Genomic DNA, 27,490 nt, shown 5'->3' with positions numbered 1-27,490 from the left:
TGTACAATGTGTAAAACTCCAGTATTACTCTGTCTTCAATAGACAACTTTAAAAGGGTCTGAATACTTTTGACCATGTGATATTTCAGTTTTTCTTTTTTTAATAAATCTGCAAAAATGTCAGCAATTCTGTGTTTTTCCATCAATATGGGCTGCTGTGTGTACATTAATAAGGGAAAAATGAACTCAAATTATTTTAGCAAATGGCTGCAATGGAACAGAATGAAAAAGAGGGTTTTTTGCAGTCCAATCTTCAGTCCAAACAGCAGGGTTACAGGTGTGAAATGCTTATTAGCTTAGTGTTCAGAGAAGAAGATCCCACCGATGAAGTTCATTGTGTCTCTAAACGAAAAGAGATATTCATACAGGAGAGAGATGAATCCAGAGCGAGCAGACACTTCTAGAAGACGCTGTCAAAGAGCCGCATCGAGCGCATGATGTTCTCATCCTCACATAAACACACAAGACAAAGACAGATAAAAGAAACAGCAACACTTTAATGACCATATCACAGAAACCGCTTCAGCAAATGAACTGCTTCAGTTATCTCAGACTATATGACATGTCTGCTGAATGGTTTTGATTGGCTGATGGTCACTCTAAGCTGTTTGTATTGTACTGTATTATTTAATGAATGTTGTGATAATAATAAATGAACGAGTGATGGAGAAATGCACCTTCTGACAGGACTCCATGAACTCCTCGATAGTGATCACTCCATCTCTGTCTCTGTCCATTTTCTGCAAACATTGATCAGATTCAGGATTGATTATTAAACACTTCTTCTTCTTTCTATCATTCAGCAGGCATTATGGGAATGTTACCTTTCAATGTTGTCTGAACGTTTTAAAAACAAAAGCTAAAACCTTTCAGTCAAGCAGGGTCCACTGTCAAAGTATAAGCAACTTTATTACACTTTTATTTGCAACAATATTTGTCCTGAAGCACTGTTTTAGGGCCTAAAAGCGGTTTATCACAACACAGAATGACAACTTTCTTAAACTCCTTCAAGTCACTTCAGTGTAAACTGGTTAAACAGGTTTATACGTGCATGTGATGTTGTTTAGAAGAGCAAGAAGGATGATTTTCATCTGTTCATTGCTGCATTTGGGCTGGACAAATCTGTTTGAGGGCATGAAAAGCTGTTTCCCGCAATGCAGAATGACAACTTTATAAACTTAAAAATTATTTACAGTTGCTATGGTAACACAACAACTACAGTAATTGATCTGTTGTGGTGATTCTACAGTTGCTATGGTAACACAACCACAGTAAATGATCTGTTATGATGATTCTACAGTTGCTATGGTAACACGACAACTACACTAATTGATCTGTTGTGATGATTCTACAGTTGCTATGGTAACACGACAACTACAGTAATTGATCTGTTGTGATGATTCTACAGTTGCTATGGTAACACGACAACTACAGTAATTGATCTGTTGTGATGATTCTACAGTTGCTATGGTAACACGACAACTACAGTAATTGATCTGTTGTGATGATTCTACAGTTGCTATGGTAACACGACAACTACAGTAAATGATCTGTTATGATGATTCTACAGTTGCTATGGTAACACGACACAACTACAGTAATTGCTCTGTCATGATGATTCTACAGTTGCTATGGTAACACAACCACAATAATAATTGATGTGTTGTGTTGTTTCTACCACACTAGTACTAGTAGCAAATGACCCGGTACAGTAGTTTTCTACAACTATTGGGTATATTATACTGGAATACACCTCGGTTTACTACAGTAAAAACTAGTATAGTATACTACAATATTTATTATATTATATCAGTTCACTATAGTTAATGCTGGAGCATCCTGAAGAGCTTTAAATATTATAATGTATCGTGTATAACCACAGTATGGTTCAAAGCACTAGTATTTACTGTAGTATTTTCACCTGAAAGAAGTTCTCCACATGTTCTCTGGCAGTTTCCTCATTAATCTCCGGATGCACATATTTCCCCATCATATCATATATGGACTTCATGACGTTCATCATCTCCTGAAAAAAAAAACACACAGATGTGTTTACATCATTACAGCAGTGCATTATAGGGATGTAAACCAGTCAGATTCATATGATAATGCAATCTGGATTAAGTACTTGTAAAGGTACACAAGCTGTCACTAGGGTGGTGCCTTTTCAAAAGGTACAAATTTGTACCTAAAACGTCAATATTAACACCTCAAGAGTGCATATTAGTACCTAAAAAGTACAAAAGTGTTATAGGTACATGACATAAAAGTAACATAAAGGTGTAATCTAAGAGATTATATTACTGACTACACATTTTGTCTTGTAATTTGTAATCAGTAACCAGATTGTAATTCATTAGTAATCCACCCTGGAATCTGAAATACCTTTCTGGTGATGAATCCGTCTTTATCGAGGTCATAGAAATTAAAGGCCCAGTTCAGTCGGTCATACATGGAGCCTCTGAGGATGAGCGACAGACCAGCGACAAACTCCTGAAACACCAACAAACACTAATGTGAGAAATGGTTTTGTGAGTGTGTGTTTGATAAAATCTCAAAAAGCTCACCTGAAAGCTAAGACAGCCATTTCTGTTCGTATCAAAAGCCTCAAATAGAAAATGAGCATACACACACGAATCTGAGAGAGAGAAAACACACATCCATAATCAACAATAAACGGTCATATCTTTGTTTAATATGAGGGAAAACCTGCTTGTGCTGTTGCAACAACAGTAAAAACTTTACAAGAAAATAGTATTTGGGCTAAATTAAATTAAAATACATTTTACAAACACTAACAAACCACAGTAGAAACATTAAAATATAAAGTCAACTGAACGCCGCTTTAGGCAAAAGCATCTGCTAAATGACTAAATTAAATTAAACATAAAAGAAATTGAAGTTATAAGTTAATTTGCAGCAAAATAAAGTGTATTCTGCAGCTTCTCACCTCCCTGAGGGAAGAACTGAGAGTAAATGAGTTTAAACACTTTCTCATTCACATATCCACTGGGACACTCCTGAAACACACAACATCTGATCACTCACACACTGTCAAAACACAACACACACGCAATTAATTATACACCAATCTGAGAAATATCTAAAGAAGTCAATTATGATGATATGATAGACATTTTAAGAAGTGACTAATAACACTAACTCTAATGTGTCATTTATTTATTTATAGGATATTAATTAATTTATTTGTGTGTAGCATGCATTTGAGTGTTTCTGTAGCTGATTAGAGACTGTGGATAATAATTAGCATTGCAGCTTTAATCTGACTAATATGTGAAAAAAATAAGCGTAATAAGCCACTCAATCAAAAGAGTAAAAACAACTACAAACCAAGTACACATAAAATACGTCATTATTCTTTGGAGTTTATGTCCATCCCTGCACTGCAGTTTCAAGTACATTTGAGAGTCGGTTTTTTGGTAATGTGTGGAGGGAGAAGTGTAATGTGCTGATGTTATATGTGTATTCACGTTCTTAAAGCCCCTGTAGAGGAACTGCAGCTCTGTTTTGCTGAATTTAGTTTCCTCCTGCAGTATTTCCAGCTGTTCAGGACGATGGCAGACGAAGGAGAAAATCTTCAGCTCATCTTCAGGACTCTCTGGAGGAAAACAAACATCTCAAATACTTGCAAACACATGCTGATACACATGCAGGTTTAGTTAAAGAGAATGCTGTGAAGAATGTTACTATGAGTCAATAATAAACAGATAAAAATGAGCTTAATTTTACAGTCAACATTTGAATATATCAAATAAATAAATAGAAAAACTTAAGACATATATTTTAAATAAAACTACAATATATTCAAATATAATTAGCACTCTCTGTTGGGGGAAAAATGCCTTTCTCACTTAGATATTTTGTCTTGTTTCTAGTTTAAATATCTAAACATTCTTAAATCAAGAAGCATTTTCTAGACAAGCCAAACATATTGTCTTGTTTCCCCGAGCATCCGAATGTGTCAGCAGAAATGGAGACTCATCAGAGCAGCAACGTTTCTCCAATCTTCTATTGTCCAGTTTTGGTGAGTCTGTGTGAATTGTAGCCTCAGTTTCCTGTTCTTAGCTGACAGGAGCGGCACCCGGTGTGCTCTTCTGCTGCTGTAGCCCATCCGCCTCAAGGTTGGACGTGTTGTGTGTTCAGAGATGCTCTTCTGCAGAGCTCGGTTGTAGCGAGTGCTTATTTGAGTTACTGTTGCCTTTCTATCAGCTGGAACCAGTCTGGCCATTCTCCTCTGGCCTCATCAACAAGGCATTTGTGCTCACAGAACTGCCGCTCACTGGATATTTCCTCTTTGTCGGAGCATTCTCTGTAAACCCTAGAGATGGTTGTGCGTGAAAATCCCAGTAGATCAGCAGTTTCTGAAATACTCAGAGCAGCCCGTCTGGCAGCAACAACCATGCCACGATCAAAGTCTCTTAAATCCCCTTTCTTCCCCATTCTGATGCTCACTTTGAACTGCAGAAGATCGTCTTGACCATGTCTACATGCCGAAATGCATTAAGCTGCTGCCATGTGATTGGCTGATTACTAATTTATATCAAAACAAAGAGAAGCCTCAAAAAATGCTAGGTCGTATTAACCCATAAATTCAAATTTGGACAAACCCAATGTCAGGTTAATTTTGTTTGTTCATCAAATTTAAGTCATAAAAAAACATTTCTGCATAATATACATCATGTAATTGAGTATTTCCAATTAAAACGGAATTTTACATCAAATTTAACAGCTTTTTCAAACTCAACGATTGTGTTTGTATTTTGTTTGACTCAGCGTTGGGTTACAACAAAAACCCAGCATTTCCAGAGCCTATAAAAACCCTAATTTCACTGCTTATAAACAAAGAAAGTGTGAAAGAAGAACTCCAGACTCTGACCTGCTTTGAGGATCCAGTAGTAGAGCGGAAACAACGAGACGAGCATCAGGATATACAGACCTCCAGCTTCATCAGCCGGCAGCAGGAGACTGACCGTCTGAGAGCCAGACATCATCATCAACACACTGCTCTGAGTGACTGAGTGCTATATTTATACACACACACACACACACACACACGCACGCACACACACACACACACACACACACACACCTTTCCATTATGAGTCTTACATGACTCTTTAGAGAGCGTGCACACACACACACACACACAAACACAAATATACACAAAACACAAAAATATACACAGACACACATAGACATAAACACATATATGTGCAAACACACATACACACTCCCACACATATATACACTTACACACTTCTATTATGAGTCTTTCATGACAGTTCATCAAGCAACAAAAGCCTGCATTAGTAATTCATGGGCTTGTTTTGGAAGTGTGTGTGTGTGTGTTTATGTGTGTGTGTTCTTCGTCACGCTGCATGCAGAAATACAGCTGCTGTCCCACACACTCTTGTTCTCCCTCTGATTGTGTGTAAACATGGGGAAAACCTCAACATCAACCTCCTGTGTTCTGCTGATACACACATTTAATACTGTTACAGAAACCAACATACAAATAAGAGAAAACCAAACGCAGAGTTCAGTGTGTGTGTGTGTGTGTGTGTGTGTGTGTGTGTGTGTGTGTGTGTTCAGAGCGCTTGAACTTTGACATTTTCATCAACATGATTAACATCTGTGCTGCGCTTTCTGTAGACAATGAACACACACACACAGTTATCCACACAAACTCGCAGATACAGTGATACACACACTGATCTACACACACACAGTTTCAGAGAGAAACAATTTCAGTTATCCACACACACACATACACACATACACACACTAAGACCTGTTCTTCAGTATGATGATGCGTTTCCAACTAAAACGGAATATTACATAGGGGGTGGGGTTTCATTTTAACCCCACCCCTTATTTTTTACTCTTAGCAAACTAATGGCTTGAGGGGCGTGGCTAAACATATTTCACCCAATCAGAGAAGAACAGCCATTCCAGAGCAGATTTTGATTAAAGACTACCAAAAACAAGCGAATCGACTGATTAATTCATTATTAAATGATTCATTATTCACATTAAGACCAACAATTCATTCCTTATCTTTATGGCTTAATCTCTTATCGCCACAGAGGAATGAACTGCCAACTATTCCAGCATATGTTTTACACAGCAGATGCCCTTTCATCACTGGGAAACACCCATACACTCTTATTTACACACACACTCATACACTACGGCTAGTTTAGTTGATCAGTTCCCCTATAGTGCATGTGTTAGGACTGCGCCCGAGCACCCAGAGGAAACCCACAAAAACACAGGGAGAACATGCAAACTCCACACAGAAACACCAATTGCACCAGCCGAGGCTCGAACCAGTGATCTTCTTGCTGTGCTACCTTAAGCCTCACTATGTGGCTAGCATCATGATCACAATCTCTCCTCACACGCAGAAAACACCTCGATGATGAAATGTTTACAGGAGTCCGCCGCCTCACAGGACAGATTTCACAGTGTTTTTATTATTGTTTGATCATGTGACACTCCTCCTGCTGCCGATTGGTCAGATCATTTAGAAGACGAATACACAAACACAGCATTTAATAAAGGAATGTCTTAGTAAATCTGAGAACATCACTCTCATAATCAAAGTCTCAGCGGTTGATCGCTATTGGTCCAGAAATGCAGCGTATTAAGGCCAGTTTTCCAGCATCGTGTATAAAACATTGTTCATAAGAGGACAAACATATCAAAACATTGATCTTTCTCTGATGATAAATGTCTTTAAAGCATCGTGTAACATGATGTAAAAATGACCAGCACATGCTTGAGCAAAAATCAAAAGTAAAGCACATTCTACTCGAGCTAGTCACGTATATTCAGACACTTTAACCCTGTGTGTGCTGGTGGGTTGTTTTCATCCACTCTGGGCTGATTTTGAGGCTTAGCTTGGCCCCAGTTTTCCCTGTTTCAGCAAATGAGATGATTTATGGAGATAAATCTCAATTTGATGCATATTTTAGGAAAATGTGTTGACATTGTTCAAAAACTCATCAACACACAGTTCAGATTGACTCCCCTTTGGTGATGTTGCTGCTGTTTTTGACTTCCATTATAATCACATTTATTGACTGCAAAACCATGACAGCAGATCATCAAGCATTCTGGTTTCCCCTGTTGGGATTTAGAGGGGCAGTGTGTCATTTATACTGTTGATCATCAGTTGTCAGCATTAACTCTTTAGATCGGCCTGTGCTAAAGAGTTTCTGTCTGTTATATGGAGTTCAGGCCGGTTGCACCAGCAGTGTGTAAGTTAAAACATAACCTAGTTGTGACTTAAAGGGACAACTTGCACACTACTAAATATTTTTGTGTTGCAACACTGAACTCAGTTTAAACATAACGCTGTGTTCCAACCTAATATTTACGGCAGACTATGTATAAAGGGTGAAAAGAGATGACAGGGAGATTAGTTTGCATTGAGGGTCTCGTTATCATAATGCACTATGACCTCTCGATACTCACAGCCTTATTCTCCTCCCAAATCTCGCATTTATTTCAGCTTATGAAAGAAAAGTTTCACTTTTTTTCAAGAATGTTTTTGTGTTAAATGTACCATCAATTAAACTGAGAATCACTTCATGACTAAATGATGATCTGCTATCATGGCTTTACAGTCAATAAATGTGATTATAATGGAAGTCAATGGAGCAAAAGCAGCAGCAACATCACCAAAGAGGAGTCAATCTGAACAGCACACAAGGGTTAAAAAAGAGACAGAAAAACAACACTGTAACATCAGATATAAAAACAGGCGTCATTAACTAGTGGAGTTGACCAGCTGCTTGTTGTGTGTGTGTAATGTGTGTGTGTGTAATGTGTGTGTGTGTGTGTGTGTTCACTTAAGCCAGACTCCGTTGGCGAAGTTTAATTCTGGGATACAGCTGTGAAGAAAGAAAAAAACAAAACATTAAAAATTATTTTGAAGGTTGTAAACAACAATAAATGTAATATTTTTCACGCATTTTCATCTTTATTTTCCACAGCCTCCGAGAATCCAATAAGCTCCATTTATTATTGACAACATATGTGATGTTAGTTATTAAATACTTGATGTGTGTGACGTTTGACACACTTCATCTTTATTTACAGATACTGACATATCATCGATGCTTTTCTCGCGATATTCTTTATGCTGTGTGTTGTCATCACTCACCCCGAGCAGGTTTCTGGGCACGTATCCCTCCGCACCGCCGCAGCGCACCCACCACCAGTCGGTCTCCAGCTCATCCTCTCGGCGGATCACACTCATGCAGTCACCCTCTCGGAAGGAGCACTCGTCCTCCTGCGCCGCCTCGTAGTCCCAGAGCCCGTACACCACACCACGGTTCATGATGCCCATCTTCTCCTGCACACCTGAAGTGAGAAACCAACACATGTGCTATAAAGACAAGCTTAAAACAAGGGTTGCAAGATATTGGACAAATCTGACAATTATTCTCCCTCCTGTGAATTTTTTATTGTCACACTTAAGAAGATATTTTGAAGAATGCTGAAACATTAACCTTTGACTTTCCATAGAAGCTAGAACAAGTACTATTTGTACCCATGCACAGAGTGAATGGAGAATCTTCCCACGCTTACCGTAGAGGAACTGCGAGCACTGAGTGTATCCCTCCTCCATCTCCTCACACTTATCGGCTGCCGTCTGCATGTCGCTGTAGGTCATGGCGAACACGGCCGCTCCAGACTCCACCAGGAACTTACACACCTGCACATTATTACAGGACGCGGCGCAGTGCAGAGGAGTCCTGAAACACACACACACACACACACACAACCTTGTCAAAGCTTCATTTTCATGCAAACATGTTTGTTATTGATAAAAGTCGATATTTAAACGTTATTCTCAAGTAGACGATTTAAAATAAACCAGACAGCACAGATATAACTGTTTAGATCTTACATGAATGACTGTAATGTAATATGCATACAAAGTACCAACAACAAAGATCAACAAAACATTCTGTAGAAACAACATGCTTTCATGCTCCTCGATCTGTGCTTAAAGGTGCCCAAGTTAATGAAAGAAATATTAACAAAACAAATAACCATCATATGACACAGTATTCACCCTCAGCAGGATTTATGATCAGTTTAATTATTAAGCATAAGAATTATGCTTCCACAATCCAAAATAAATAGTCACCTAACAGCCCCTCCCCTTAATCGGCAGCTTCTCCCCTTAACTTGCATACACTCCTTTTCAAGACGTGCCCCCTCCCCTTTCCATTATCAGCTCCTCCCCTTCTCAATTAACTCATCCCCATCAGAACACCCCAATTTAAGATCAGCCCCTCCCATGGTCCTTCAGCTCCTCTTATTCTTTATGACCAGCCCCTCCCCTTCATCACCATAACCTCCCCTTCTTTATAAGCCCCTCCCCTTCATTATAACCTCACCTTATTAATGACCAGCCCCTCCCCTTGTCCATTAGCCTCTCCTCTTCTCTATGACCAACCCCACCCCTTGCTCATAACCACATTCTTTTAAGCCCCTCCCCTTTTGCGTCATAACCTTCCCTTTTTATGATAAGCCCCTCCCCTTCTTCATTATAACATCCCTTCTTTATAAGCCCCTCCCCTTCTCCATTATAACCCCCTTCTTTATAAGTCCCTCCCCTTCTGCACTATAACCTCCCCTTCCTTATAATAAGACCCCCCTTTTTCATTATAACCTGCCCTTCTTTATGATAAGCCCCTCCTCTTCTTCAATATAACATCCCCTTCTTTACGATCAGCCCCTCCTCTTCCTTATAACCTCTAATTCTTTATGATCAGCACCTCCCCTTCTTAATTATAACCTCCCCTTCTTTATATGCCCCTCCCTTTTTACATAACCTTCTCTTTTTATGATAAGCCCCTCCCCTTCTCCATTATAACCGCCCTTCTTAATGATAAGCCCCTCCCCTTCATTATAATCTCCCTCTTTATGATCAGCTCCTCCTCTTGTTTATTAGCTCCACCCATTCTTTATGACCAGCTACACCCCTTCATCATCATAACCTCATTCTTTATTATCAGCCCCTCCCCTTGACTGGCAGCTCCACCCCTTCATCATCAGTAGCCCCTCGTCTTCACCACCAACTCCTCCGTTTTCGCAGTAGCTGCTCCCCTTCCCTACGTCTGTGTATTGAACCAATAGGTACATCATCCCGGTATTCAGAAGGCACTTATTCTTTTGAGATTTGTCAGCATAATTGTACTACTTACACTATTCAAACTACATAGATTAGTACACAAGTATGCGATATAGGACACACCTCATCAACTATTAGTTACTGAAGTGGAATCATGTGATTAAACAGCCTGTATGTTTTGCAGTGTGTTAAGGCGCTGCTCACCATCCGTCACTGTCGGCTGCGTTCACATTGACTCCATACTGAACCAGGAATTTGACGATCTCTGTGTGACCCGCACACACTGCATTATGGAGCGCAGTGATGCCCTCGTCATTCGGCTGACTCGGATCCTCAACCTGTTCAAGCAAACAAACATCAGAACAGTGTCGTTAGTGTCTATGACATACTAATATCCACTCACACACACACTCTGACACTGAAGTTTAAACAGTGAAAAGAGTCTTTCCTCATATATGACCCTCTGCACCAGGTCAAACTCTCCCTCCAGCGACGAGTCCAGTAAGAGAGCCAGAGGATTGAAGCGCACCCGCATGCTGTGATCGATGCGCTCGGATCCAGATTTACGCAGGTTTGTCCTCTTGCCCTGAACACCAAACACAGACAGAGATCTGATGTTAAACACTAGCCTAGAGCGCCATCAAGCACTAGTCTACAGTGCCATCTACTGTTATAAATTAGCCTAGAGCACCATCAAACACAAGTCTACAGCGCCATCTACTGTTATAAATTAGCCTAGAGCGCCATCTACTGTTAAACATTAGCCTAGAGCACCATCAAGCACAAGTCTACAGCGCCATCTACTGTTATAAATTAGCCTAGAGCGCCATCTACTGTTAAACATTAGCCTAGAGCACCATCAAGCACTAGTCTACAGCGCCATCTACTGTTATAAACTAGCCTAGAGCGCCATCTACTGTTAAACATTAGCCTAGAGCACCATCAAGCACTAGTCTACAGCGCTATCTACTGTTATAAATTAGCCTAGAGCGCCATCTACTGTTAAACATTAATCTAGAGTACTATCAAGCACAAGTCTACAGCGCCATCTACTGTTATAAACTAGCCTATAGCACCATCTACTGTTAAACATTAGCCTAGAGCACCATCAAATACTAGTCTACAGCGCCATCTACTGTTATAAATTAGCCTAGAGCGCCATCTACTGTTAAACATTAGCCTAGAGCACCATCAAGCACTAGTCTACAGCGCTATCTACTGTTATAAATTAGCCTAGAGCACCATCTACTGTTAAACATTAAGCTAGAGCACTATCAAGCACTAGTCTACAGTGCCATCTACTGTTATAAATTAGCCTAGAGCGCCATCTACTGTTAAACATTAATCTAGAGTACTATCAAGCACAAGTCTACAGCACTATCTACTGTTATAAACTAGCCTATAGCACCATCTACTGTTAAACATTAGCCTAGAGCACCATCAAACACTAGTCTACAGCGCTATCTACTGTTATAAACTTGCCTAGAGCGCCATCTACTGTTAAACATTATCCTAGAGCACCATCAAGCACAAGTCTACAGCGCTATCTACTGTTATAAATTAGCCTAGAGCACCATCTACTGTTAAACATTAAGCTAGAGCACTATCAAGCACTAGTCTACAGTGCCATCTACTGTTATAAATTAGCCTAGAGCGCCGTCTACTGTTAAACACTAGCCTAGAGCACCACCAAGCACAAGTCTACAGCGCCATCTACTGTTATAAACTAGCCTAAAGCAATGTCTACTATTATAAACTAGCCTAGAGCACTATCAAGCACTAGTCTACAGCGCCATCTACTGTTATAAACTAGCCTAGTGCGCCGTCTACTGTTAAACAAATTTAAGTTCTTACAGGTGGGAAGGGAACCTGTCCCGTGACCTCTGGTGGCTTCATGTTGAAGGTGTCGTCTGGATTGTCCTGCTCGGCACTGCTTGGATACGGAGGTGGAGGATACGGCGGGAAATCCTCCATGAAGCTGTCAGGAGGAGGTGGAGGTGGAGGGCTCTCCGGCTGTGGCGGTGGGATGATAATGGATGCGTCAATTTTCGGGGCCGGATGAGGAGGTGGCGGCGGAGGAACGTCTTCTGCTTCCACTTCAGGAGCGATTGGAAATTCGGGAAGTGTTTCTTCAGGCACTTCTGGGGTTTCTGCATCGTATCCCTGCGGTTTCGCTAGTGTCTCCTTCTCCTCCTCTCCAGGAGGACTTACCGTCTCCATCGCCGCCAGAGTGGTCTTCTGATACAACAGTTTCTGGATGTTGGGGCCGCCTGGGCCCTCAGGCTCTGTGATGGAGCTGCGTTTCTTAAGGGGCCGTGGGGCGTTGTAGAGTTTCTTCCGAAGCGCCTCCAGGTCCAGGTCGCTCTGGTGGCGGTAAGGGTTCGAGATGAAGGGCAGCAGTTTGGTGGGACTGAGGGGTCTGGGAATGCGCTCTGTTTCTGGGGTTTCTGAAATGGGCTCTGCAGGACTGTGGTCGGTAAGGGTTTCGGAGACACTGGGGGGGTCCAAGTATGGGTTCTCAGGGTGTGGGGTTTGAGACGGCTGGCCTGCGGACGTCACTGGCTTACCGTAAACTACAGGGACATCAGGAGAAAACAATACACTGTCAGCTGATTCATATAAATCACAAGATTGAAAAACAGGCAGGAATAAAAGGAGAAATGCTCGAAAAGATTAATGAATTCATGAGGGGATAGTTCAACCCAAATTTAAATGTTATGGTAGAACTAGCCTAGAGCGCCGTCTGCTGTTTTAAACTAGCCTAGAGCGCCATCTGCTGTTATAAACTAGCCTAGAGCATCATCTGCTGTTATACACTAGCCTAGAGCGCCACCTGCTGTTATACACTAGCCAAGAGCATCATCTGCTGTTATACACTAGCCTAGAGCGCCACCTGCTGTTATACACTAGCCAAGAGCATCATCTGCTGTTATACACTAGCCTAGAGTGCCACCTGCTGTTATACACTAGCCAAGAGCATCATCTGCTGTTATAAACTAGCCTAGAGCGCCACCTGCTGTTTTAAACTAGCCTAGAGTGCCACCTGCTGTTTTAAACTAGCCTAGAGTGCCACCTGCTGTTTTAAACTAGCCTAGAGTACTTTCTGCTGTTTTAAACTAGCCTAGAGCGCCGTCTGCTGTTATAAACTAGCCTAGAGCGCCATCTGCTGTAATAAACTAGCCTAGAACGCCATCTGCTGTAAAAAAAAAACTAGCCTAGATCTTAGCATCTGATCGAGCCTTTACTCTGGCAGAACTCTTTGGAGAATATAACTCAAGTTCCCTCACCGCTGATGAAGTGTCCGGTGCGGGTCTGTGCTCGACTCAGCGCACCCTGAATGCTCTGCTGCGTTGCTTTCCCGCTGCTGGGCTGCTGTGTGTACATGGAGTAGATGGAGCTGGCGGTCACAGTCTGCGGCTTCAGCAGCATCTGCCCGCCTGTGTCTTTGGCTCCAGGGGGATCGGGGCTGAACGGGTGCACCGTGGCCGCTGGTGGAGCCTCCAGTTTGGAGGGCAGAGTGCCAATCTGGGGGCCGGCGGGCGGCTGCGGGGATGCACTCTTCCCGGGGTAGGTGCCGGTGTTCTTCCCATATCCCATCAGCCCTCCTGACGGCAGGTTGGCCTGTTTAGGTTTAGATGGAACTGGAGGTGGAACCTTGACTATGGTCTTCACAGCGCTCTGTGTGCAAGAAAACAAAATTATAATCTGGAGGATGTTAAGCTATGGATAAAGTATCTCAGAATAAAGCCTGACAGGTTTATCAGCAGCCCGATGTGAAGAGAAGCAGAGCTGTTGAAGACTAAAGGGTTTATTCTATGAAAACAACCATCCTGGATGCATTTTAATCCACTTATTATACGGCTACTTGTCATAAAATGTAAATAATTATGGGCCATAATCGTTTATTAATTCTTTAACTAAACACAAAGCTGACAAACTATAACAGCTGAGTCTGAGTTAGTTTGAGACACACTAATTACATTATAAAATACCACTTAGGATGGATAGTATGCAAACTGGGACGCAGAAATGGTTTTCACAAAATAAATAAATGAAGCAGCCAGTGCATGTGTGTGTGTGTGTGTGTGTGGTGAAGCTCTACCTGTGCGTCTCTCACCAGGTCTTCACTGCTCTGGTTTTTCCTCAGAGCGGCTGCAGGCAGATCAGTGGACTCAAACATGGAGACGGGACGCACCCGCGGGTCTCGTTTCTGCACGTCTGTGTTATCTGTGACCAGAAGCAGAAGAGCGTGTGTTTACGCCAGCAGAGTCTATTTAACAGACAGTAAAGATGTAAAGATTTAAGAACTTTAATCCTAAAAGTGGCGTTTTGGTGACTGTCGCTTTAAATTCAAATGAGATTGTGCTCTTTTCAGAAGAGGGCGGAGCTACAAATGCCTGTGCATCAGTATAGTGACAGACTGAAAATAGCTGTGTTGTGAGTGCTGGTCAGGTGTGTGTGTGTGCTTCAGTGGGAGTGTGTGCTTGATGCTTCTATGTGGTGTTTTGGTGACTGTCATTTTAAATTCAAATGAGATTGTGCTCTTTTCAGAAGAGGGCGGAGCTACAAATGCCTGTGCATCAGTATAGTGACAGACTGAAAATAGCTGTGTTGTGAGTGCTGGTCAGGTGTGTGTGTGTGCTTCAGTGGGAGTGTGTGCTTGATGCTTCTATGTGGTGTTTTGGTGACTGTCACTTTAAATGCAAATGAGATTGTGCTCTTTTTAGAAGAGGGCGGAGCTACAAATGCCTGTGCATCAGTATAGTGACAGACTGAAAATAGCTGTGTTGTGAGTGCTGGTCAGGTGTGTGTGTGTGCTTCAGTGGGAGTGTGTGCTTGATGCTTCTATGTGGTGTTTTGGTGACTGTCACTTTAAATGCAAATGAGATTGTGCTCTTTTTAGAAGAGGGCGGAGCTACAGATGCATATGCATGACAGATATGAAGCAGCAGTGTGTGTGTTGTGACTGCTGGTCAGGTGTGTGTGTGTGCTTCAGTGTGAGTGTGTGCTTGATGCTTCTGTCAGTCTATGTGGCTCCTGTCGCTGTTCATCTAGAACTCCACATCTATAATCCTCTTAGTCTATGCTGACATCATCTTCAGCAGCTCAAACACTCTAATGGCTAATTAACAGACGGCTGCTTCTCACTCAGGGCTGCTGTTTATGCTTATGAGATTGAGAGATGGGCACTAGTGGGCGGGGCTTTCCCCCTTTGATGACACGTACAAAGGGAGAATGTCAATCAAAGTGATTCTGCAGACACACAACTGTGCATAACATTGGTATTGAGAAACAGCCTATAATATTCTTGAATGTTTCCTGGGTTACTGCTGTAAACAATGCATCTTAAATGATTAGACTCGTCACATATTTTTATATGTTCATCAGCTCGCAGTTCATCCAGTGGTGCAAATGTAGAAACTGACCTTGGCTCTTCGATGCCTGGCTCACCATGCGTGGCAGGCTGGACGTCACGTGATTATTGCCGGATTTCGCATTCGCCAAACTCCAGTTCGCCAACTTCGAGGATGCTTTTCCTGAGTGCAAACCTGCAGAAGGAGTTTCAGGATTATTCCGATGATAACAGCACAGGTAAACAGTTTCTTAAAGTCCCTGTGGAATTAAAATTTGTACATGTGTGTACCAGTATGTCTTATATAGGATTTCTATAATCTAGTGTGCTCCAAGTGTGCAGTTTTTAATGTTTGACATGATCTCAACAGAAAAATGAAGAGGGTGGGACATTTAGGAGCTCCTCCCCTTAAAAAAAAGCACAGCCAATAGCGTTTCCTTTTCTCACAGCTCTGCCAGTGAGAGTAGTTGAGCTCTAGTACATCAAACAAGCAACCAATGAGAAGTAGGGGGCGGGGCATGCCAAACACTAGAGAGCATATGATTGGTCAGAAGATGAAATATGAGACGACGACAAAAACAAAATCATTGTCGGTGCCAATAGCCTAGTGGTTAAGTGCACCGACATATAGCACCAAAACCCCTAAAAACATAATTATAAAAAAATTTAATAAAATCATTGATCAATTTAGGCGGATAAACCGCAAACACTGGATGTTTATTTCATTTTATATTTTCTAAACAAATGCTGTCAGTTTTGGAGCACACTAGATATTCTTAAAACTAACAGAAACATCTAACATTTTTTATTTCATTTTCACGGGACCTTTAAATCCTTAAATTATGTTTATGTTGAAATGTAAGACTTTTTAAGAGCTCGTGGACAGCCTGTAATAATTCTGTAATTAATAATAAGCTCCTCATCAATGACAGCATGCGTTGTTTAGACTGTACATTAGAGATCTTCAGACCTGCTCCAGGCTGAGCGCTCCTGTCCTGATGCCCTGCTGTTGCTGTGAATTCTGGGTAATTGTGTTTGATGGGCAGGTCTTGTCTGTCAGGGCCTCTGGGCATCGTGGAGGACTGGATATAAGGGCCGACCGCTGCTACACGAGACCCTGGCGTCTGCGGGGGCGCCTGGCCGTCTGGAGGCAGCTGGAAACATCAGAAACTACATCAGGAGACAATCTGGGAAAAACTAAAACAATATGAAATATCCTGCTGTATATAGAGTGCTCGGCATAGAGGAGTTCACTCCACACAGATCTCTATTAAAATATTAATAATACAGTTTGTTTAAATGCACCATAATAAATTGGCTATATTCACTGAGAAATAGATAAAACTATATATATATACACAAATACATTTAAAGGTAAAAATAAAGGTAAAATTTACTAGCAGTTATTTATAATGTTTGTGGCTAGTAGCCGTCTAATAACCAGGATAATGTACATCCAGCTGGTTGTGATTGCAGAATAAACCCTTCAGGGATATAAAACGGCTGCTGATAAACCTTAAAAGATAGGGCAGTGAGGAACTCAAGCCAAAACATCCGACTGTAAGCACTCACAGGAAGGTTCTCCTTCTGCTGTAGAGCAGCTTTCTTCTTCCACAAGCGCTCGCGCAGCTCACTGACACGTTTGTCCATGTTAGCCACCTCCTGGTTCCTCTTGTTCAGGTTCTCGCGCTGCTGCTGCAGTTTAGCGTTCTGCTCCACGTTCAGGTTTTTCCGCATCTGATGAACAAACACAGGTGATCTGTGGAGTAGGGCTGGCAATATGTCTGAAAACCTACATTCATATTTCCTTCTTAAATAGAAGCAAAATTATAATGCTGCGTCCACACCAGACGCGGAACGCACGTCAAGCGCGAGTGATTTACATGTTAAGTCAATGCAAACACATGAATAGAGATCCTGCGGCACGATATGTACGAATGCCGCTGTGCGAATGCCGCGATATGCGTGAATTGAGCGTTTGACGCGCTTAACAATTGCTGGAGTTTGAAAATCTGAACTTTAGCGGACATTCGCGCCACGTTAACCAATCAGGAGCTTGCTCTTGTGGTGGCGTGATTGTGACGTATCGCCTGTTGTCGGTGTCCCAGGGGAAATCCTCCAGCTGACACCAACAAAAAGTTCATCAAACTGGGCTGGGCTCAGTCAGAAGCACCGCTGAAAGCCTCCGTCATCCAGGTTCAGTTTCTGGAGGAGTTTATGAGCTCACCGAGCTGGATGCACCCCGGAAATAATGTAGTGGTCTCAGACACGGCCCTAAATGTATTTACGCTTTTTTTCAGCCTTCATAAAGCACATAAACACTGTTATTTTCTTCATAAAATCCATGTTAGTCATTTAGCAACGAAGCTAGAGTCACCGAGCAGACAGAAGCCCTGCCAATCACGCGAATCCGCGTCTGTTCTGAAGCGGGGTTTGACGCGCGAATGAAGCGGGGTTTGACGCGCGAATGAAGCGGGGTTTGACGCGCGAGTAATCTCAAATGTTCACGCAGCTATTTACGCGCAAACGCTCCGCGTCTGGTGTGAGCACAGCATCACTATATTCATATTCTAAAGGCAATACTTCATGGTTATAGGACAAAGTACTGTATTGTCTGTTATGCCCACAAGAGGGTGCAAATGAAGCAGAATATGGAAAAGAAATATTTATTAGAAATTAAATGACCATCATTTTTTAAAGTGCATAACCTTTCAAACAACTGCTCTTACACTAAATATAATTCAATTAAAACTTCACACGCAGGTTTTTTTTTTTTGCATTTAAATGTGCATTTTTTAATTAGACGAAATTTTCAAAACTGTACATATGGCGGACATATAACTGGATCACACTGAGGTCAGAACTGGAACATTTCACTGCTGAAATGACCACCTCTGACTGTGTCTGGAATGCAGAATGAGTAAACACAAACAAATTCAGTCAGTCAAGTCATCATTATGTCTTGTGGGCCTATTGAAATGCCATAAATTGTACATTCAAATGTGCTTTTATTTTCAATTTGACAATTTGAAACTCGATTATTTTCTTCAGACGGGCTGAGTGGAGGTTTACCTGCAGCTCCCTGTAGAGTCTGTCCAGCTCGGCCACAGAGCTGTGGTTACTGTTCATGGCATCCATCTGTCCGCTCTTCAGTGTCTCCAGCTGTTTGCTCAGCTCCTCCACTTTAGCCACAGCCACCACCAGCTCCTTCTGCTTCTGATGGAGGAGATTATTCATCTGCTCCACCTGCTCAACTACACAATCACAGCAAAAACTCCCTTACTTTTGACTCAATATTTCTAAAAACAAGACAATATGTTTGCTTGCCCAAAAAAAAAACGCTTCTTGATTTAAGAATCTGTATTAGAATCGAGACACAAGCTCTAGGTAAGAAGAGTGTTTTTGCAGTGTGGATACGCAGTTTCCGCTCACCCAGTTTCCCGTTGCTGAGTCTCTTCTGCTCCACCTGCCCCTTCAGGGCACGCACCATCTTCAGCTGCGCCTCCTGCTGCTCCAGCGTCTCCCGCAGCTGAAGGAGCTTCTTCTGCTCTGAGGAGCTCTGGGCCTGCCTCTGCTCCTGCTGCTGGAGGTAACGCAGACGCTGCTCCTGCACAACACACACACACACACACAGATCACTCAGAAATTAGAAGAGAAGCTGGTGCGCTTCTCGCTGCCCTTCTGAGACCAAGACAGCAAGTGTGTGTGATTATTCAACTCCCAACAAGAAGAAGCACATCCAGCAAGAGGAACTGTGGACGCCAGAGGAGGCTGTCTGATAGGAATGTCCGGCTGATAACCCTGATCCACTCAGAACACATCAGAGCACAGCTGCCCGACTCACTGCAGAACTGTTGGTCTGGATCTCCACTGGGCCAATATAGAAATATGCAAAAGGAGGCCCTTCACCATAGGGATGCATTACTGTGCTCTAAAACCAGGCTTTTAGTTTCACTGTCCAAACCCTATATATATATATATATATATGCATGCATGTATAAATAAATAAATATTTTTTAATTAACATCTCTCTCTCTCCTTCAGTGGTGTTTTCTGAGGTCTCTTTACCTTGGTGGACAGCAGCTGCTGCTGAGAGTCGATCTGACGCTGCTGTCGAGACGCCATCTCCTGCAGCTCTGCTAGAGTCATGTCCATCCACGGCCCGTTCACCTGAACACACACACACACACACACACACACACACACACACACACACACACACACACACACACACACACACACACACACACACACACACACACACACAGACACACACAGAGACACACATGCTGTGCTCAGTCTGTGCACTTCCTGTTCCTCCAGCCTGCATTCCTCTCATATTTACAGTCTGATATGCAGGAGCTCATCACTTAACAGATGGATAATGTTTCAACAGAAAACAGCAGTCAAACACACCCCGTTCTCCAGGCGTCTGTCTGCAGGTTTCTTCACACCGTTCCTCTTCTGAGTCCTGGAGTCTGAACACACACACATTACTTAGTACAGCAGGGCAGGGTTCAACCGATACAATACAGATAATGGTGGAACAAATAACACACTGAATATAAAATCTAAATACCCAGACTAAGGTTGGCATGACAACACAAGCGTACGCTAACTTTTATAAGCAGCACACATACACAAGATATTACTAAGATGTAGTCACTGACTTCAATCTATAATATCTGACTATCATTTACAATATTTGGTCCATGCTCATAATCACAAACTTCACTGAACTTTCTGACATGGCCAATACCATGAGCACCTGCAAACAATGCATCATCCCATAATGCTAATATAACAAATCTAATATAACATTTGTAATATTACAAACATACTAATATAAAAAGAACAATTGATCATTTTTCTAACCCCGTTGTCAGATTATTTTGCTTGTTTTAAGAAAAAAACTCACTTGATTTTGACTCATTTCTGAAAACAAGACTATATTTTGACAAGACAATCTGTTTACATGGTTGACTCTTTATCAGAGTATTGTCTTAATCATATCACAATTGGAGTATTGGGGTGCATTAGGGTTGTGCTGATTAACAATAGTATCATGTATTAATAATAGGCAAACATATCACAGAAACCTGAGGCCTATGACTATTTAAAAGGCAATATTTAGCTAATTTTGCATTATTGTCAGCCTGTTTTCATTTCATTATTAAATAAATTGCTATTACTATCATCATCATTATTATTATTATTATTAATAATACATGAGAGCACAGTGATTTACATTGATTTTAATTTTTAGAGATGTATGATGAAAATGAAGTAGATGATTAAATGAGTGTAAAATCAGTTAAAAGGTTGTTAAATATGTTTAGAAATGATTAAATAAATGAGCAAATGACTATGCTGTTAGCTAATTTTGCATTATTGCCTACCTATGGCATGTTTTAACTTCATTATTGAATAAAATTACTATCATTATTGTTATTATTATTATTAATAATAATATATAAGAGCACAGTAATTTGCATTGATTTGAGTTATTTTCCAAAATAAAGCATAATGAAAATGAAGCAGATGATTAAATTAGTGTAAAATCAGTTGAACGATTAAATAAATGGCCAAATAAGTAAACATGACTATGGCACTAGCTCATTTTGCTTTAATGTAGACCTATTAGATGTTTTAACTTCATTATTGAACAAAATTACTATCATTATTAATATTAATAATAATATATACAAGAGCACAGTAATTTGTATTGATTTGTATTTTGCACTGTCATTATATTTGCACTGTCTGTATTTTGTACTGTCTGGAGCCAGCACCTCTGCTTTTCACTCATTATAGCACACGTGCTGCTGATGATGTGACAATAAAAGTGATTTGATTTGATCCGAGTTATTTTCCTAGATAGAGCATAATGAAAATAAAACCAATAATTAAATGAGTGAAAAATCAGTTGCTAAATTAGTTTGAAAATTATAAAATCAATGTGGTAAATATTAAACATAACATTGCTGTCCGCTCATGCGATAGTAGCATCAATCTTACAGGAATACAATATATGGTGATCTGATAATTCCGTATACACTACTCTCCATGTAAACATACTGACGGTTTCCCTCTATTTCCCCAGCACTAAATACCACGGTAAACACCTGAGGGTTGGCTGGCGGCTCTGCCATGCCGCAGAAAGAAGCGAACCTCTGGCCGCTGCTGACCCCACTGCAGCAGCAGATCCATCATCTTCTCATTCTCACCGACCACTCGCTCTGAAAACACACAGAATCACACACACACATTTAACTGACAAAACACACTTGTCCTGTCAATACACTGCAAAAATGCCTTGTTTCTAGTGCAAATACATACAAACTTATAAATCAAGAAGCATTTTCTAGACAAGCAACAAATGTAGTCTTTTTTAGAAATAATGAAGTGAGTTTTTCATTAAAACAAGCTAAATAATCTGACAATGGAGGAAGGGAAATAATCTAGTTTTCCCTTTTGGACATAGCATTATTTCTTTTACCCTATCAGCAGATTATTGTGCTTGCTTAAAGGAGAAACTCACGTAATTTTGACATTTTATTTCTGAAAACAAGACAATATTTTGTGCTTGTCTAGAAAATGCTGCATGATTTAGGAGTCTTTACATATTTGGACTAGAAATAAGACCAAAACTAGAATGCTGATGATACAAAGGGCAACGTTTTGAGCAATGATGCTAGGCATCTTTGGGAAATGATGCCATTAATGGGCAACCCTGTGAGGCACAGGGTAAGTAATTAGCCGAATGGCTTACTTAGACAATATTATTGCCTATTATTTTTGCCCTGTGTATCATCAGCATAAGACAGAAAAGCCTGTTTTGTGGTGTTTCTGACCTGATCCTCTCCACACTTCACTCAGATAGCAGCTGCTGTTTTCTCCCGGCTCCCGGCAGAGCTGCAGCACGTCTGCACACACCGTCTCTGCAGTGATCGGCACCTCGCTGAAGTGCTGGTCATTATTGCTGAGGTACACCGTCAGGAACATCTGCGCACACGCATACAAACACACAGTTGCTTTTGTGAATTGTGGGGACATTACATAGGTTTGCATTGTTTATCTACTGTAAAAACTATATTCTGTATTGCACTAACCCCATCCTACCCCTAAACCCAACCCTCACTGGAAACTGGACAGTTTTGCTTTCTGAACACACACACACACACACACACAAAACCAAACAAACAAACAAACACGTTTTTATTTAGACTTTTAAGCTGGGTTTTCATCAACCTTTGTTAATGCACATTATGAAGTATCTCATGAGAAACGAGTGTTAGAAATGTCAACTTTAGAATAAAAATCCTTTAAGGACTTGTTTTAAGAACAAACATTTTTTTTACATATTATCTGTAAAAACAAGGCCACATACTTTAACTTTTCTACGAAATGCTGCTTGATTTAAGAGTTTTTTTTTTTTGGATATTTAGATTAGAAACAAGGCAAAAACTCTATAAAAAAAAAAAAAAAACTTATTTTTTTGCAGAGAGAACAATTCTGATTAAATTCATACAGTCGTTACATCATCAAGGTCACTCATAGAGTATTAATTTCCTATAAAGTATATAAACAACCTGATCAGTTGTGGACCAGTGTGCTTTCTGTATATCCCCATCAGACCCTCATGAAATCTGATTCTGTGCCCGCAGAAAACTCAGCAGATTTACGCAGAACCTGTCATTTGCTCTATTTATTTACTCATGTAAATGTTTGTTAATATACATACACATTTATTCCGTTTTTTAAGACATTTATTCCAGATATATTACTGATTAACATGCAAATATTTATGTTATTTGGGTACAATATAAATCACAAAGAAATGTTTAGATGTATTATATAAGGCACCTGCTGATTATCAAAACTCAAAATGCAATTCATTATAAAGATTAATTGATATTTTAAATGTTATTTATGCTTTCAGCTCCTATACTTACAAAATTAGTCTACATAAATACAATGTTGATTAATTTATTATGTGCAAAATTGCACAAAAATACTATGTCTGGGCCTGCCTATTGAGTAGATAGATAGATAGATAGATAGATAGATAGATAGATAGATAGATAGATAGATAGATAGATATTATTTGATTATCGATACAAGCTTAAAATGAAATTGCCAAGACTTTAAAGTACTTACAGTAGTAATAATCAGGTTTTTATCTTAAAAATGAGCATTGGAGCACTATTTAACACTGAACAATGTTTTAAAATTGACTTTATTAGTCATTGGCTGTTAATATGATTTCACTATTTAGAATTTCTTTTGTGAAATGATATTTTTAAGGAGAAAGTCCGAATGTGCGAATATAAAACTAAACTGATCTCAATATTACTGTACACACGGTCCTGTCTGAGATCCCCGAGTATCGATGATCATTAAATCAAACCTTAATACAAAACTCACAGGCATGATGACTGGCAAAATTACACTTAAACACTCTAAACATTAAATATTAAATAAGCAAGGCCTGATTCTGATTTTTACACAATATTACAATCTTGCGTATTATACAAACGAGTAACTTATCCGTCAACAAACTATCATCACTTACAGGCATCATCTTCGCGTCGCTCCAGAAAACGTCAACAGGAGTTATAATATCCGACTTTCACTGGTTTGGTGAAGGTATTAGACGGGATGTTAATCAAAAAACGCCATTCTTGTGTGAAACAAAACAAGTCCCGAAACTGTGACGTCAGAGGCCTTCCCAAACTTTCCTTCCGCCAGAGTTTTGGTTAGTCGACAAATGACGAATATCGACGTGTGTTTATTTATATGTTGAAAGTGTTCGATCAAGATTGATAAAAAGATTAATATTATTTCTTTCTCCTCTGTTGTTTTTCTCTGACTCCCTGCTGTCGGAAGGAGGACGCCTGTTGCTGAGAGGCGAGTGACGACACGGAGACTTCCCTGGATTGCTGCAAGACGGGATACAGCTGCTGCCGGAAGTTAACGAGAATTATTTACATTATTTGTTAAATCACCCATTAAATTTTATTTTATTAATGTCTACCCCTGTCCCAAACTTAACCCCAACCATTACAATATTGTAAAACAGTGATTATACCTAGTAGTATTTATTTATTTATTAAATTACCCTTTACAAAGTATTTTATTAACGTCTACTCTTACCCCAACTCTCACACTAATGTAAAAATATTAATTAATGCTGTAGAGTGTCAGAAATATTATGCCTTATTGATGTGAGTATCCGCAGCTGTATCCCATTTAGATTTACCTCTTCCCTGCCTCTGGAAAAAACGGGACAAGATGGCGGCTCTTTCTCTCACTTCTACGCTCACGAAATCTTTGTGTTTTTGTGTCAAATACATGTGTAATATTCAGTTATGTAAAATAAAATGGTGAAAGTAAGCTAATAGGAAAAGATACGCGTTACAAAACTTTAATCAGCTGAACCACCTGATGCGCTGGATGATAATGAAGCGCTCACTGAGGACACCCGGCGGTGGAGACATGCAAATACAGCGAGGAAATCACTCACTTTCCACTGTAGTTGATTTTACATTTTAGTGAATTTCTCTGAGACTGTTTGTATCACAATTATAAGTATATATGTTCGGTACAGAGCGAATTTAGAGGTTTTCAAAAATACCAAATGTTAGGACGTTTCACAATGGAAACTTGATGTACTTAAAAATGGCTAACATAAAGAGCAGATTGTCATCATTCACTCATTGTTCTGAACGAGTTTGAGTTTCTTTCCTCTGCTGAACACAAAATATATTTTGAAGAATGTTAGAAATTTCATTATCATTTGTTTATAACTACCAGTGTTTTGGTAAGTTACTTTTAAAAAGTAATAGATTACAAATTGACCAGTGCTGTAAAATTGTAAGCAGATTACATTACTAATTACTTCATGTAAATAGTTATCAGATTACTGATTACGTTACTTTGAAGTTACTTTTAAAACATAAAATACACTAATAAAAATACAAAATAAACGGCAGCTCTTTCAGTAATTTAATAGGCCTATTGACTGAGAACAGCTCGACACACAAGACTTAAAGAGTTCAGCCAAAACTTAAAATTCTCTCTTTTAAAAACATCTTGTCAGATATTTTAATTGAAAAAAGACAATTGTAATATAGGGAATTTTGCGAAAATGTAACCCATGCAACACACACACACACACACACACACACACACACACACACACACACACACACACACACACACACACCAAATTCCAAAACAATTACCTCCACATTTAATTTGATAAGATTATTCATTCATTCATTTTCCTTTTCGGCTCAGTCCCTTTATTAATCTGGGGTCACCACAGCAGAATGAACCACCAACTTATCCAGCATAAGTTTTACGCAGCAGATGCCCTTCCAGCTGCAACCCATCTCTTGGAAACATCCATACACACTCATTCACACTGATACACTACGAACAATTTCGCCTACCCAATTCACCTGTACCACATGTTTTTGGGGGAAACCCACATCAACACGGGGAGAACATGCAAACTCCACACAGACACGCCAACTGACCCGGCCGAGGCTCAAACCAGCAACCTTCTTCTGTGAGGCGACAGCACTACCTACTGCGCCACTGCCTCGTCTTGTATAAGATTAATGTTTTATAAAAATATTATTTACATACATTTTTGTATTTTAAAGAAACTTTACAACCAACAGGTGTCGACAAATAACCTAATTAGGAGTTACTGAATCATTTACTCAACCGATTCATGTGACGCATCCGATTCATTTAGTACTAACAGTTCCGAAATTCACTTCTGATTTGGCTCTGTTTACTTTTATCACTCAAATAGAGCAAATAACTTATTTTTAGAATTGTATTCATGAAATGTAGGTCACTTAAATTAAAATTCCAAGTGCTAGTATGACGTACTAATGCCGATTGGTCAATTGTTCAATTGAGTCGATTCAATGAATCATTTGAATGGGTTGGGTACATCGGTTTGTGGGTCTGTAATCACTTAATGGAGTAAATCAATAACGCCAAATAAACGCTAATTACGAAAAGAAGCAAAATAGTTAAATATTGTCCAAAATCAACTCAAAACGATCGTTAAATGGATTTTCAGTGATTACAGCGATGTTTATCAGGATACAACCTGCAGCTGCGACTCAGGTAACGCGAAATATCGCGATAAGCACACACGACACCTGTCTTTCATCAGAAATGTCAATGTTTAGAAATGCGCCATTAAATGTCACACTATTGAAACAAAGACTATAGAATACTAAAGGGGACTTTGATTGAAAGTACCATGATTTGTTTATTTTTTGACAGGCCATTTTGAACTAATGAATTGAGGAAAATATCATGAATTCGCTAGCCTACATTAATTTCTCTGATAGTTTGGTATTAATGATTACTAATGTTTTTATTACAGTCATGTATTAAATATGCCAGTGTTTACAGAGCAAATGTAAATGTGCCAGAAGTTTGTCATTTGCAGTAAGTTAACTGCAGACCAAATAGGCCTATCTGTTTTCTTGGAAGCAGCCTTGCTATGTAACTGGTGTTTTGCTAAATCTACACTCTTAAGTATCTTCAGAAAGCCTGATGTTGTTTATTTATTTGTTTGTTTGACAAGACTAGCCATATCACATCCACAGTGATTGTGTTTTCTGCTTAGCATTAATAAAGCCACAACAACAATATATATCTATTTTGGCACCTGTCTCTTATCATAGCCATTTGCACAATTGACATTATACATGTACAACTGTACACTACACAAGCGCAGATGTTCATTGGGTCTTGAGGTTAAAATAATTCCTCATCAGCTGTAATCAGAACCACAATTTACTCGAGCGACTTGCCATAAAAAGCCATAATAAAACTCATGCATCTACACATTTGCTGGAACTGAGGACTAAACAGAAATCTAGTGTGGTAGAAGGCGAATAGAGGAGGTGAGCTCAAGGTTAACTCTAT

General features: G+C 40.1%; 3 protein-coding genes across 6 annotated transcripts in view; all 3 read right to left on the bottom strand.

The window, feature by feature from the left end:
- Positions 1-27,490, bottom strand: part of nrxn1b (neurexin 1b) — a gene marked incomplete at its 5' end in the record, with an annotated part of 604,334 nt that overhangs the window by 152,635 nt on the left and 424,209 nt on the right.
- LOC101886535 (A-type potassium channel modulatory protein KCNIP2) lies at positions 83-7,591 on the bottom strand. 2 transcript variants are annotated; one of them, XM_087278981.1, is made up of 9 exons: positions 5,748-7,591; positions 4,897-5,109; positions 3,491-3,618; positions 2,950-3,019; positions 2,567-2,637; positions 2,385-2,492; positions 1,921-2,025; positions 677-739; positions 83-447 (listed from the first exon to the last, which is right to left on the bottom strand). In XM_087278981.1, exons 2-9 carry the CDS (start codon positions 5,012-5,014, stop codon positions 400-402), a joined length of 711 nt encoding a protein of 236 aa, XP_087135107.1. In that variant the 5' UTR covers positions 5,015-5,109; positions 5,748-7,591; the 3' UTR covers positions 83-399. The 2 variants fall into 2 exon arrangements, with proteins under 2 accessions (XP_087135107.1, XP_087135108.1); XM_087278982.1 differs by having other exon boundaries at positions 5,806-7,591.
- tp53bp2a (tumor protein p53 binding protein, 2a) lies at positions 6,477-24,453 on the bottom strand. Of its 3 annotated transcripts, none has more exons than XM_087277779.1 (18): positions 24,102-24,453; positions 22,381-22,531; positions 21,652-21,765; positions 19,943-20,004; positions 19,595-19,696; positions 18,959-19,133; positions 18,599-18,780; positions 17,099-17,263; positions 16,497-16,680; positions 15,600-15,722; positions 14,276-14,400; positions 13,461-13,851; positions 12,028-12,746; positions 10,624-10,759; positions 10,378-10,513; positions 8,619-8,785; positions 8,191-8,390; positions 6,477-7,918 (listed from the first exon to the last, which is right to left on the bottom strand). In XM_087277779.1, the coding sequence occupies exons 1-18, from the start codon at positions 24,108-24,110 to the stop codon at positions 7,877-7,879; spliced, it is 3,183 nt and encodes a 1,060-aa protein (XP_087133905.1). In that variant the 5' UTR covers positions 24,111-24,453; the 3' UTR covers positions 6,477-7,876.

This window comes from Danio rerio, chromosome 13, assembly GCF_052040795.2.
Source record: "Danio rerio strain M-AB ecotype USA chromosome 13, GRCz13ab, whole genome shotgun sequence".
Lineage (NCBI taxonomy): Eukaryota > Metazoa > Chordata > Actinopteri > Cypriniformes > Danionidae > Danio > Danio rerio.
Note: the sequence above shows the minus strand (reverse complement) of the source record. Positions and strands in the feature narration are given on the sequence as shown.